Source organism: Pipistrellus kuhlii, unplaced genomic scaffold (assembly GCF_014108245.1).
Source record: "Pipistrellus kuhlii isolate mPipKuh1 unplaced genomic scaffold, mPipKuh1.p scaffold_m20_p_50, whole genome shotgun sequence".
In the NCBI taxonomy this organism is placed as follows: Eukaryota; Metazoa; Chordata; class Mammalia; order Chiroptera; family Vespertilionidae; genus Pipistrellus; species Pipistrellus kuhlii.
Window position 1 is genome coordinate 1,445,250 of NW_023425552.1, and position 12,052 is coordinate 1,457,301.

General features: G+C 47.0%; 1 protein-coding gene across 1 annotated transcript in view; it reads right to left on the minus strand.

Annotated features, from left to right (window-relative positions):
- Positions 1-12,052, minus strand: part of HOMER2 (homer scaffold protein 2) — a 63,409-nt gene that overhangs the window by 7,425 nt on the left and 43,932 nt on the right. The window contains 2 exon segments of the mRNA XM_036415660.2: positions 3,191-3,297; positions 6,257-6,349. Coding sequence (XP_036271553.1) covers positions 3,191-3,297; positions 6,257-6,349 — 200 coding nt within the window.

A 12,052-nucleotide genomic window follows, 5' to 3' on the forward strand; every position in this document is an offset into this window, starting at 1 on the left:
CCTGGTCGGGGCTCATGCAGGAGGCAACCAATTGATGTGTTTCTCTTACACTGATGTTTCTCTCTCTCTCTTCCACTCTCTCAAAACTCAGTGGATAATAATAATAATAATAATAATAATAATGCTTTTTTAAAAAGGAATTAAAAATCAATGAAAAAATAGCCTCAGATAAGGATTTAAAAAAAAAAGAATCACTTTAGAAATGAACAGAATTCTTAGAGAAGGAGTCAAGCTCAGAGGCAGATCCCGCCCCTCCTGGCCCCAGCGGAGCCCTCACGCAGAGGGAGAGCCGCTTCCTCCCTGGAATGAGCCTCCTTTTAGGAAGTTCGGACGTCCTGGGCCGCCGGGGCCTCAGAGAACCTCACGAAAGCTCCTGGGCCCTTTCAACAAGTTCCTGACACCTATTTTGGAGCCAACACACACACACACACACACACACACACACACACTCACACACACACACACTCACACACACACACACAGAGACACACATTCTCACACACACACACACACATTCTCACACACACACAACTCACAAACACACACACACACACTCACACACATGGACACACGCACACAGAGACACATGCACACACACAGACACAGTCACACACATGGACACACGCACACAGAGACACATGCACACACACACAGAGACACACGGAGACACATAGAGACACACACGGACACACACATACAGACACACACAGAGACAGACACATACACTCACACACAGACACACACACAGAGACACACACACATACACACACCCCCCAGATTTAAAAGCAAATAGGTGATAACGGTCCCACTCTCACTGGTCCCTCCTTAAGGCCTCTGAAGCAGGTGGGCAGCATAGTAAGCCCAGGAAACCATCAGGCTTGGACTCCAAATTCAATAGATCCAGGAGCTTTTTTCATAGCAACATAAACTTACCTGCAGTGAATTCTATGAAGCGAACGAGGCTATAAATATCCCAACGGCTCTTGGCAGAAAAAGGGTCCCCCAGCCCTGGCATCGAAAGGAATCCAGATCTGAGAGGACGAGGGCAAGGAGACCAAGACTGGGACTCCGCTGAGGGCAGGAGAGGGCGTCTAACCACAGGCCTGAGGGACCCCTCTCCGGTACCACATAAACCCCGAGTTCAACTTTTTCTTTTTGTTGTTGTTGTTGTTAATCCTCACCCCAGGATATTTTTCCATTGATTTTTTAGGGAGCGTGGAAGAGAGAGGGAGAGACAGAGAGAAACATCGATGTGAGAGAAACACATCGATGGGTTTGCCTCCTGCACGAGCCCCAATCAGGGGCTGCCATTGACCAGAATGGAACCCAGGACCCCTTGGTCCGCAGGCGGATGCTCTACCCACTGAGCCACACTGGCCAGGCCCACGTTTATCTTTGACCCTACGCTTTCGGGGAAGAAATTTCAGAAAACAAACTTGAGTCGGGCTCCCCAAAGAGGCTGGTTGGTTTGCAGGCTCCCTGGTTTCCCTGCTCACAGCCCCGGAATCTGTGGTCTGAACATCTTGGGTGATAGGCAGATGTTCTTGCACCCCGAGTTGTCAGAGTCTGGGCTCCGGCTTAGCGGCCCCTGGCTGAGGGGAGTGCTGCGTCTAACAGCTTTTTATTTTTTATTTTATTTTTTTAAAAATATATTTTATTGATTTTTTACAGAGAGGAAGAGAGAGGGATAGAGAGTTAGAAACATCGATGAGAGAGAATCATGGATCAGCTGCCTCCTGCACACCCCCCACTGGCGATGTGCCCGCAACCAAGGTACATGCCCTTGACCGGAATCGAACCCGGGACCTTTCAGCCCGCAGGCGGATGCTCTGTCCACTGAGCAACACCGGTTTTGGCCTAACAGCTTTTTAAACAATAAATGCAGCTGTGTCTGGATAATCTGCATTCTCTTTCATCCCACAGCCTCAAGGACCCAGGAGTGTGGTAGGAAAATACACACTTCCAGGTCAAACCATACGGATAGAAAAAAAAAATAGAAAGCATTATTATCTGATTCATTCCAGGCTGATGATGGAAAACTTAAGCTGATTCGGGGAAACGACTCTTGCTCATTCCTATAATCCACTTCTCAACTAAATTAGGATTTCAAAACATTGATTTTTAGGGCTAAAATGTTTTCATTCAGGCAGCAAGCACCCTGTGACTTAAACAACCAAGAATAGACCCGGCCGGCATAGCTCAGTGGTTGAGCACTGACTAGGAACCAGGAGGTCCCGGTTCAATTCCCAATCAGGGCACCTGCCCGGGTTGCGAGCTTGATCCCCAGCAGGGGGCGTGATTCTCAATGATTTCCTCTCATCGTTGATGTGTGTGTGTGTCTCTCTCCGTCTCCCTTCCTCTCTGAAATCAATAAAAACATATTTAATCCGAAACTGGTTTGGCTCAGTAGATAGTGTCAGTCTGTGGACTGAAAGGTCCCAGGTTCAATTCCAGTCAAGGGCACGTACATTGGTTGCGGGCACATCCCCAGTGGGGGGTGTGCAAGAGGCAGCTGATGGATGATTCTCTCTCATCGATGTTTCTAGCTCTCTATTTCTCTCCCTTCCTTTCTGTAAAAAAAATCAATAAAATATATATATTTAAAAACAAAATGATTACACAACCAAGAATAGTCCTGATAGCTGTCTGATGAGAAAAAAATAAAAGAGTCTGGTCACGGCTCTGTCCTTTGATACCCTGACAAAGCCCACAATCCAAAACCGGGGAGGCTGGGTCTAAGGGTCACCGTTGCCTGGACTCATAGGCATTAACCTCTGAGAGCAGCCAAAACCGATGTGGCTCAGTGGATAGAACGTTGGCCTGCGGACTGAAAGGTCCCGAGTTCGATTCCGGTCAGGAGCATGGACCTTGGTTGCGGGCACATCCCCAGAGGGGGGTGTGCAGGAGGCAGCTGATGGATGATTCTCTCTCATCGATGTTTCTAACTCTCTATCCCTCTCTCTTCCTCTCTGTAAAAATCAATCAAATTAAAAAATAAAAAAGTGAACAGGCCGGGCCAGCGGATTAGAGAGAGTTGGCTGTCAGCAGGCGTGGCCAGCGTGTGTGATGCTGTGGCCAGGGAGGCGGAGAGCAGCCACAGGCCGGCTGACCGGCTTCCCCGGGCCAGGAGGGGAGACCGGCCCCGCCCCGCTCCGGAGCAGCGGCGTCCGGACGTCAGCCCCTCCCTTACCTCTGCGTCAGCGCGATCTTCAGCTTGTTGTTCTCGGACTTGAGGTGGGTTTCCACGGGGCCGGCGTGCGATGCCTTTTCGTCGTCGGTCCCGTTGACACTGGAGGCCTGCGCAGAAGACGGGGTTTCACACCCGGACCCCTGGCCAAAGCGAATCCCCTCGCACATCCCTGCGGGGCCTTCCGGGGGCAGCCAGTCGGGCATAACGGGACACCGTTTCTGAGGGTGGGAGCCGCTCACCCGACCCACTCGCAGCAGCAACGGATAAGTCAGGGACCGTCAAGAACCAAGGACAAGCCGGAACCGGTGTGGCTCAGTGGATAGAGCGTTGGCCTGCGGACTCAAGGGTCCCAGGTTCGATTCCGGTCAAGGGCATGGACCTTGGTTGTGGGCACATCCCCGGTGGGGGGTGTGCAGGAGGCAGCTGATCGATGTTTTTCGCTCATCGATGTTTCTAACTCTCTATCCCTCTCCCTTCCTCTCTGTAAGAAATCAATAAAAACAAACAAATAAACAAAAAAAACAAGGACAAGGCCCAGGAAGCCCCACAGTGAGCTCAGAGTCTGTGCACTTCACAGACCAGCGAGCACCTGGGGCCGCTATTCTGGGCCATTTTATTTTTTATTTTTTAAAAAATGTAATTTATTGATTTTTTTTTTTTTTTTTTTTTACAGAGAGGAAGGGAGAGGGATAGAGAGTTAGAAACATCGATGAGAGAGAATCCTCGATCAACTGCCTCCTGCACACCCCCCACGGGAGATGTGCCCACAACCAAGGTCCATGCCCTTGACCGGAATCGAACCTGGGACCCTTCAGTCTGCAGGCCGACGCTCTATCCACTGAGCCACACTGGTTTCGGCTATTCTGGGCCATTTTACTCTTCCTCTGCACATAAACCTAACACACCTAGATACCTGGTCTCCTTAAATAACACCGACAGAAGCCACCAATTAAAAGAGGAGGAATGACTTATAGCGAGGAGAGAAAAAAACCGTTACAAGCCGAGACAGCTTAAGCATCCTGGGGCTGCAAGAGGAAGATCCACAGTCATTAAAGCAACGGGGACCGGCTCCGGCTGGCTGTGGTCTCCATGACTATTTAGCGTGTTATGAATATTCTGAGATGTTTTCTGTAATAAGTCATCCCACATGGTGGTGAAATCTCATCTGCTCTTGGATAAGATCTCAGCAGGCTCTTATTTAGCTCCCAATATGCATAATGGCAAAGGAAGGAGCCATGGAGGGAAGGATGTATAAATCTGAACTAACTTTACATTCCTACCTTGCAAAAAAAAAAAAAAAATGCCATAAACAAAATTAAAAGGCAAATAAAAGTGTGGGGAGCCTGGCTAGTGTGGCTCAGTGGTTGAGCATCAACCTACTGACCTGGACCAGGAGGTCAAGGTTCGATTCCCAGTCAGGGGCACATGCCCGGGGGACGTGCAAGAAGCAGCCGATCAATGATTCTTATCATTGATGTTTCTATCTCTTTCTCCCTTTCTCTCTGAAAACAATAAAAATACATTAAAACAAAACCTCCGGGAAATATCTGCTGTTAAATGTTTGCAGATACTAAAGGCAAAATGTTAATACTGTCAAGCCGTGGGTGTCAGTCTTGACTGCTCCAGGTGCCCAAGCTTCCTGGTTTCCCCACCACCACCACCGGCTGTCTTTGACATTTATCCTTCCTCTTTACCTTGCACCTGCCCTGCCAGGCCATCCTCCACCCCACGGCCTCCTTGCGACCCTCTGTGGCACCCTGACTTCCTTACCACTCACTGGTGACCCTCATGCAAATTCCAGATCAACAGTCATAAAACACCCCCGATGTCTGTCAACTACTCAATGAGAAATAATCTATAATAATAAAAGCATAATATGCTAGTTAGACGGGACAGCTGAATGACCTTCTGGACATCATTCTGGATGTCCTTCTGGATGAAGCTGTGGCAGTGGGAGCTGAGGAAGAGGTGGTTAGGGGTGATCATGCAGGCAGGCAAGTGGTTAGGGGCGATGAGGCAAGCAGGCAGAGTGGTTAGGGGCAATCAAGCAGGCAGGCAAGTGGTTAGGGGCGATTAGGCAGGCAGGCAGACAGAGTGACGAGGGGTGATCAGGCAGGCATGCAGGTGAGCAGTTAGGAGCCAGTGGTCCCGGACTGCGAGAGGGTGCAGACTGGGCTGAGGGACCCACCCACTGTGCACAAATTTCGTGCACTGGCCTCTAGTGAAATTAACAATAAACTATCTGCTCGTGAAGAATTCCAGGTCTTTTCCAGTATCTGCAAGTGCATGGCTGTCCCTCCCACAGGGCACCTCACTCCCAGCCCCACTGGGGCCTGCCTGGCCGTCTTGCTGTTACACCTACTTAATCCCAAACCCACATCTTTGCTCCTGATGTTGCCTTTCCCTGTCTCCCTCCAGACAACCTTGTCACTGGATCAAGCCTTCCGTCCACCGCTACATACACCAATCTAGACATCAGGAATGCAGGCATTTTTATCTCAGGTCACAACAGTTTCCTCTCTTTTGTTGTTGTTAGTCCTCAGCTGAGGACATTTTTCTGTTGATTTCCAGAGAGAGAGTGTACAGGACAGGCAGAGACAGAGACAGAGAAACAGCAATGGAAGAGAGACACATCGATTGGTTGTCTCCTACATGCAACCAGGCCTGGAGATCAAACCTGCAACCAACGTAAATGCCCTTGACCGGAGCCAAACCCAGGACCCTTCAGCCCGAGGGCCGACATTCTAACCACTGAGCCAAACCAGCTAGGGAAACAGGTCCTTCTTAGTCAACCATCACCCTGTTGAGTAAAGAGGCCCCTGCAGCTACATGTATATAACTCACAGACAGACGATAGTGTGGTGGAGGCCTGGGGTGGGGAGGGGACGAGAAGGGGTCCATGGGGAAGCAAAGGGGACACATGTAATACTTTCAACAATGAAGATTTTTTTAAAGAGTAAGGAACCCCATGGGGAACAGAATGCCCAGCTGCTAAATCCCGTTTCCGGTCCAAGTGACAAGGGACAGAGTCTCAGTCCCAGCTTTACTCTGTGACAAGCTACTCACCTGGGAATGGTTACTGGACGTCTCGATTTTCTCCTGCGACTTGTCTCTGGCAAGCCTGGCAGCTTCTTTCACCTCCTGGAATTTCTCTGCGAACTGAATGTGAAGAACAGTTAGGACGGTGTTTCGTGGCTGATGTTCAGCATGCAGCTTTATTGGCTTGCATCCCTTTTAGGCCAATACGCTCGGTACCAATCCTGAAGGAGGATTTCACTTGAGATTAAAAAAAAAAGAAATGGGTAGAAGGAATGCTTCTTCCAATAAACACTATTGGCCAAAGTCTGATCCGGGTCAATTCCTCAGCCAGCGTGATGATGAAGGACTGAAACAAACATCCCCGGTTAACGGTAACTCATACCAAGACAAGAAAAGAAATTCGGTTGTATCACAGAGGGAATCTGTGGAAAACTACATCATGTCTAAGGAAAGATCCAAGAACTCTTACAAGTCAATGCAATAAAATAAAAAAAATAAATAAATAAAGTTAGGGAGAAGACACTGTTCTAGATTTTATTTTTTTAACTTTTTATTTTTATTTTTATTATTTTAAAAATATATTTTATTGATTTTTCACAGAGAGAAAGGGAGAGGGATAGAGAGTTAGAAACATCAAAGAGAGAGAAACATTGACCAGCTGCCTCTTGCACACCCCCCACTGGGGATGTGCCTGCAACCAAGGTGTATGCCCCTGACCAGAATTGAACCCAGGACCCTTCAGTCTGCAGGCTGACGCTCTATCCACTGAGCCACACCGGTTTCGACTAGATTTTAAAAGCATGATATAAAATACCAAAATGCCAAATAGCGAAATGCACACGTGTTCTATGACTGAACCCTGTTTTGAATAAACCACCTATACACAACAGGTGAAATGTGACCGTGGACTGGCTGAGACCACAAAGAAGAATTACTATTAATTTTATTACAAGTGTTGCCCTGCCTGGCTAGTGTGGCTCAGTAGATGAACATCAACCCAGGAACCAAGAGGTCACTGGTTTGATTCTTGATCAGGGCCACTGACCCCCAATAGGGGGCATGCAGGAGGCAGCAGATTGATGATGTTTCTCATTGATGTTTCTATCTCTCTATTCCTCCTCTTCCTTTCTCTCTAAAAATCAATACAAACATTACCAAAAAAAAGTGTTGCCCTGGTTTTCTCAGTGGTTTGAGCATCAGCCCATTGACCAAACGGTTACAGGTTCGATTCCTGGTCAAGGGCATATAGCTTGGTTATAGGTTTCCCAACCCTGGTAGGGGCAACCAATCGATGTGTCTCTCTCACATCCATGTTTCTCTCACTCTCCCCCTCTTCCCTCCTTCTAGAAACCAGTGGAAGAAATATCCTTGGTTAAAGATTTTTTTTCCAGTGCTAATGGCGTTATGGTTAGGTTGAAAAATGTCATTTTCTAAGAAATAAATTCTGAAATTTTTAGGTGTAAAACGCTTCCTTTGATGTCTGTTAATTTAACGTACTTCAGCTACAACAAAACAGATGAAGAAATGTGGCAAATGTCAACAGCGAGGGGATGTGCACGCAGGTGCTTATTATACCATAACTCTTTCTCAACGTTTAAAAAAAATGTTTTAACGTTTTCATAACAAAAGAAAAAAATTTTCTTAAAAAATCACGCCAATCATGATTTACAGTCACTGACAAGGCCACTGATTTTAATTAGCAAGTACGTTGTCGGAGCAGAGAACATTCGGTGACAGGCAGAGACAGAGGACAAGAGCAGAATGTCGTTGCTGAGAAACAAAACAGCGAGCCAGTCAAGGACAACGCTGTGGCTTTTTATTTATTTATTCATTTATTTTTATATTGATATTTTACAGAGAGGAAGAGAGAGGGATGGAGAGCTAGAAACATCGATGAGAGAGAATCATCCATCAGCTGCCTCTTGCACACACCCTACTGGGGATGTGCCCACAACCAAGGTACATGCCCTTGACCGGAATCGAACCCGGGACCTTTCAGTCCGCAGACCGACGCTCTATCCACTGAGCCAAACCGGTTTCGGCAACGCTGTGGCTTTTGCTGAGAGCTCACAGACCTCCGGGCCTAGGCCACCCTCTGAGCGCGTTCACGCAGCCGGCAATGGTGGTCTCCTTGCCAGACGGGCAATGCTGGTAAACCGAGCACCTGGTCCAAGCCGAAAAGGTCAGCCTTGCTGCTCTGGCCCATGTGGCCCCTGCAGGCCCATCAGTAAAAGCCATAGCCTCCTGGCCGGTGCGGCTCAGTGGTTGAGTGTCAACCCATGAACAATTTGATGCCTGGGTTGTGGGTTCGATTCCCAGTAGGGGTTGTGCAGGAGGCAGTTGACCAGTGATTTTCTCACATCATGGATGTCTATAGCCCTCTCTCTCCCTCTCTCTGTTATCAGTGAAAACGTATTTTTAAAAATTAAATTAAAAACAAACAAACACAAAGCCACAGCCATGGGACTTCATATCCCAAAAGTGACATCTTTTTTCTTTTTCTTTTTTTTTTATTGATTTTTTTATAGAGAAGAAGGGAGAGGGATAGAAAGTTAGAAACATCGATGAGAGAGAAACATCGATCAGCTACCTCCTGCACACCCCCCACTGGGGATGTGCCCGCAACCAAGGTACATGTCCTTGACCGGAATCGAACCTGGGACCCTTCAGTCTGCAGGCTGACGCTCTATCCACTGAGCCACACCGGTTTCAGCAAAAGTGATATCTTTTGATGACATAATAATGCAAAGTTTTTCAATATAAAAGTAAAAAGAGAAATCAGAAGGGAAATCAGTGCCTGGGGAACATATCAGAGCTAGGCTAGTCCAACAGCAAAGGGGCCATCATCTTTGGTAAAAAAAGAGTTTGTGCAAATTAAAAAAATATGTTTTTATTAATTTTAGAGAGGAAGGGAGAAGGACATAGAGAGAGGGAAACATCGATGAGAGAGACACAGCCATCGGCTGCCTCCTGCACGCCTCACACTGGGGATCGAGCCTGCAACCCAGGCCCATGCCCTGAATGGAATCGAACTGGGGACCTTTTGGCCCCTGGGTCCAGGCTCCACCACGGAACCATTCCAGCAGGGCTGCGCAAATTAAAAATAAAAATAAAAAAATAAAAATAAAAAATAAAAAATAAATATATATATATATGGGGTTTTTTTTGTTTTGTTTTTTTGTACAGAGAGGAAGAGAGAGGAATAGAGAGTTAGAAACATCGATGAGAGAGAAACATCCATCAGCTGCCTCCTGCACCCCCCCCGCTGGGGATGTGCCCGCAACCAAGGTACATGCCTTTGACCGGAATCCAACCTGAGACCTTTCAGTCCACAGGCCGATGCTCTATCCACTGAGCCAAACCGGCTTCGGCTGCACAAATTTTTTTAATAAGCGAGAGTTGATTTAGGAAGCCACAGAAGCAGGAGGCTGTTGGAGCTGAGGGGAGAGAAAGGTAATGCTCCTGGGGGAAGAAGAGGGGGCGGAAAGGCGAGGGGTGCTCCCAAGGGGGAGAGCAGTGAGTCTGTGCAAATTGAAAAGGGAATTATGAAAACCCCAACAGGGGAACGTCAAGACTCACAAATAAAAAATACAATAAAGCAAGCAACGCACACAAGAATGACTCCGCCTCGCTCAAGATGCAAATCAGAATAACGAGGTCCCACGCTCTGCCTGTTCAGTCACCGGACGCAAACACACAGTCCTAATGCCCGGTATTGGCAGTGCACTTCCAGGAGCGCTGGGCACTGGTGTGGCCCCCCGAGAAGCAATTTGGAGAAACGGAGCAGGAGCGGGGAAAAAATATTCATGCCCGCTGACTTCGGATAACACTCCTGGGAAACGGCTCCATGAAAATAATTGAGAATATGGAAAAATAAAAATAAAAAAGCCTTCGATAGATGAAGATCCCAGATTCATCAGGAATAATGAAATCTGGAAGCAATCCAGATGCCCTGAGAGCAAGCTGCACACACACACACACACACACCGGCAGCTGTCATGGAGAGAGGAGCCAGCTGGCTGTCCTTTGCTAAAACATCCCTCCTTCCAAGCCTTCAGGTTTATAATACCCTCCCCACATTGTAAAAAAGCACATGTGCTTATAAATTTAGAAAGCAGTTTAAAAAAAAATGTTAAACCTATACTCCCACCAGCCAGAGAGAAGCACTAACCACATGTTTTTCTGCTATTTTTCTATCTGTCTATATACATCTGTTATATATATTTTCATATATGTATATTTATTAATATTAAAGAGGAAGGGAGAAGAAGAGAAGGATAGAAATATCAGTAATGAGAGAGAATCAGGGGATGGAGCCTGCAGCCCGGGCAGGTGCCCTGACTGGGAATCGAACCCTGACCTCCTGGTTCCTAGGCCGACATGCAACCCTTGAGCCACACCCACCGGGCCCACGTATTTCTTTTCTAAAATGAAGTTATATTGTGTCTCACTTTATAGCTATTTTTGAAATTACTAAGATGACGTTAATATCTCTATGTAATTACATGATCTTCTATTATTTAACTAATTTCCTACTGGCATTTATCTAACTAATTTCCTACTGCTGGACATTTAGGTTGGACTGGTTTTTGTTTGCTTATTTTTACTGTTATAAACGATGCTCTAAGGAAAATCCTCATAGCTAAAACTCTGTACTCAGTTACAATAATTTCCTGCAAATAGATTCCTGTAAATAAAACCCATTAATCAAAGGCTAGTCAGACCACAAAGGTGTCTGAAAGATATGCCAAATTCTCATTCTTTACTTATCTGGACCATTTTCTGCAGCGGTAATGTGATAACTTTCTTCAGAATGAAAATCATCATCATTACCATCACAGAAAAACTAAAGACATTTATTTTATTTCATTTCTTCTGGCTTTTCTGGCCTTGGCAATTGAAGACACTGGCAGACAATACCTCGTTGCTCAATCTAAGGCCATTTCTATTTTTCCTTTAGCTTCACAGGCTCTCAAATTTGTCTGAGCAGGAAATGTCCTAGCCCAGTGGTCGGCAAACTCATTAGTCACCAGAGCCAAATGTCAGCAGCACGATTGAAATTTCTTTTGAGAACTAAACTTTTTAAACTTAAACTTCTTCTAATGCCACTTCTTCAAAATAGACTCGCCCAGGCCGTAGCATTTTGTGAAAGAGCCACACTCAAGGGGCCAAAGAGCCACATGTGGCTCGCGAGCCACACTTTGCAGACCACTGTCCTAGTTGATAAAGAATGGAACCGGCCCTTGCCGGCTTGGCTCAGTGAATAGAGAGTCGACCTCCGAACTGAAGGGTCCCAGGTTCGATTCTGGTCAAAGGCACCTGCCTGGGTTGTGGGCTCAGTCCTCAGCAGGGGGGCGTGAACGAGGCAGCTGATCAATGATTCTCTCTCATCATTGATGTTTCTATCTCTCTCTCCCTCTCTCTTCCTCTCTGAAATCAATTAAAATATATATATATATATTTAAATATATTTTATTGATTTTTTACAGAGAGGAAGGGAGACGGATAGAGAGTTAGAAACATCGATGAGAGAGAAACATCAACCAGCTGCCTCCTGCACGCCCCCCACTGGGGATGTGCCCGCAACCAAGGTCCATGCCCTTGACCGGAATCGAACCTGGGACCCTTCTGCCCGCAGACCGACACCCCATCCACGGAGCCAAACCGGTTTTGGCTGCAGCGTCTATTCTTTCTGGAAAGCCTATCTAAAGGGCAGAGAGTGGTGACGGGGCACAGCGGCCCTTATATGGAAGCAGTCAAGATCAAGGTACCTATTTTCTCTCGGCGGGGGGTGGGGGTGGGGGTAGTGTGCAGGCCGCATTT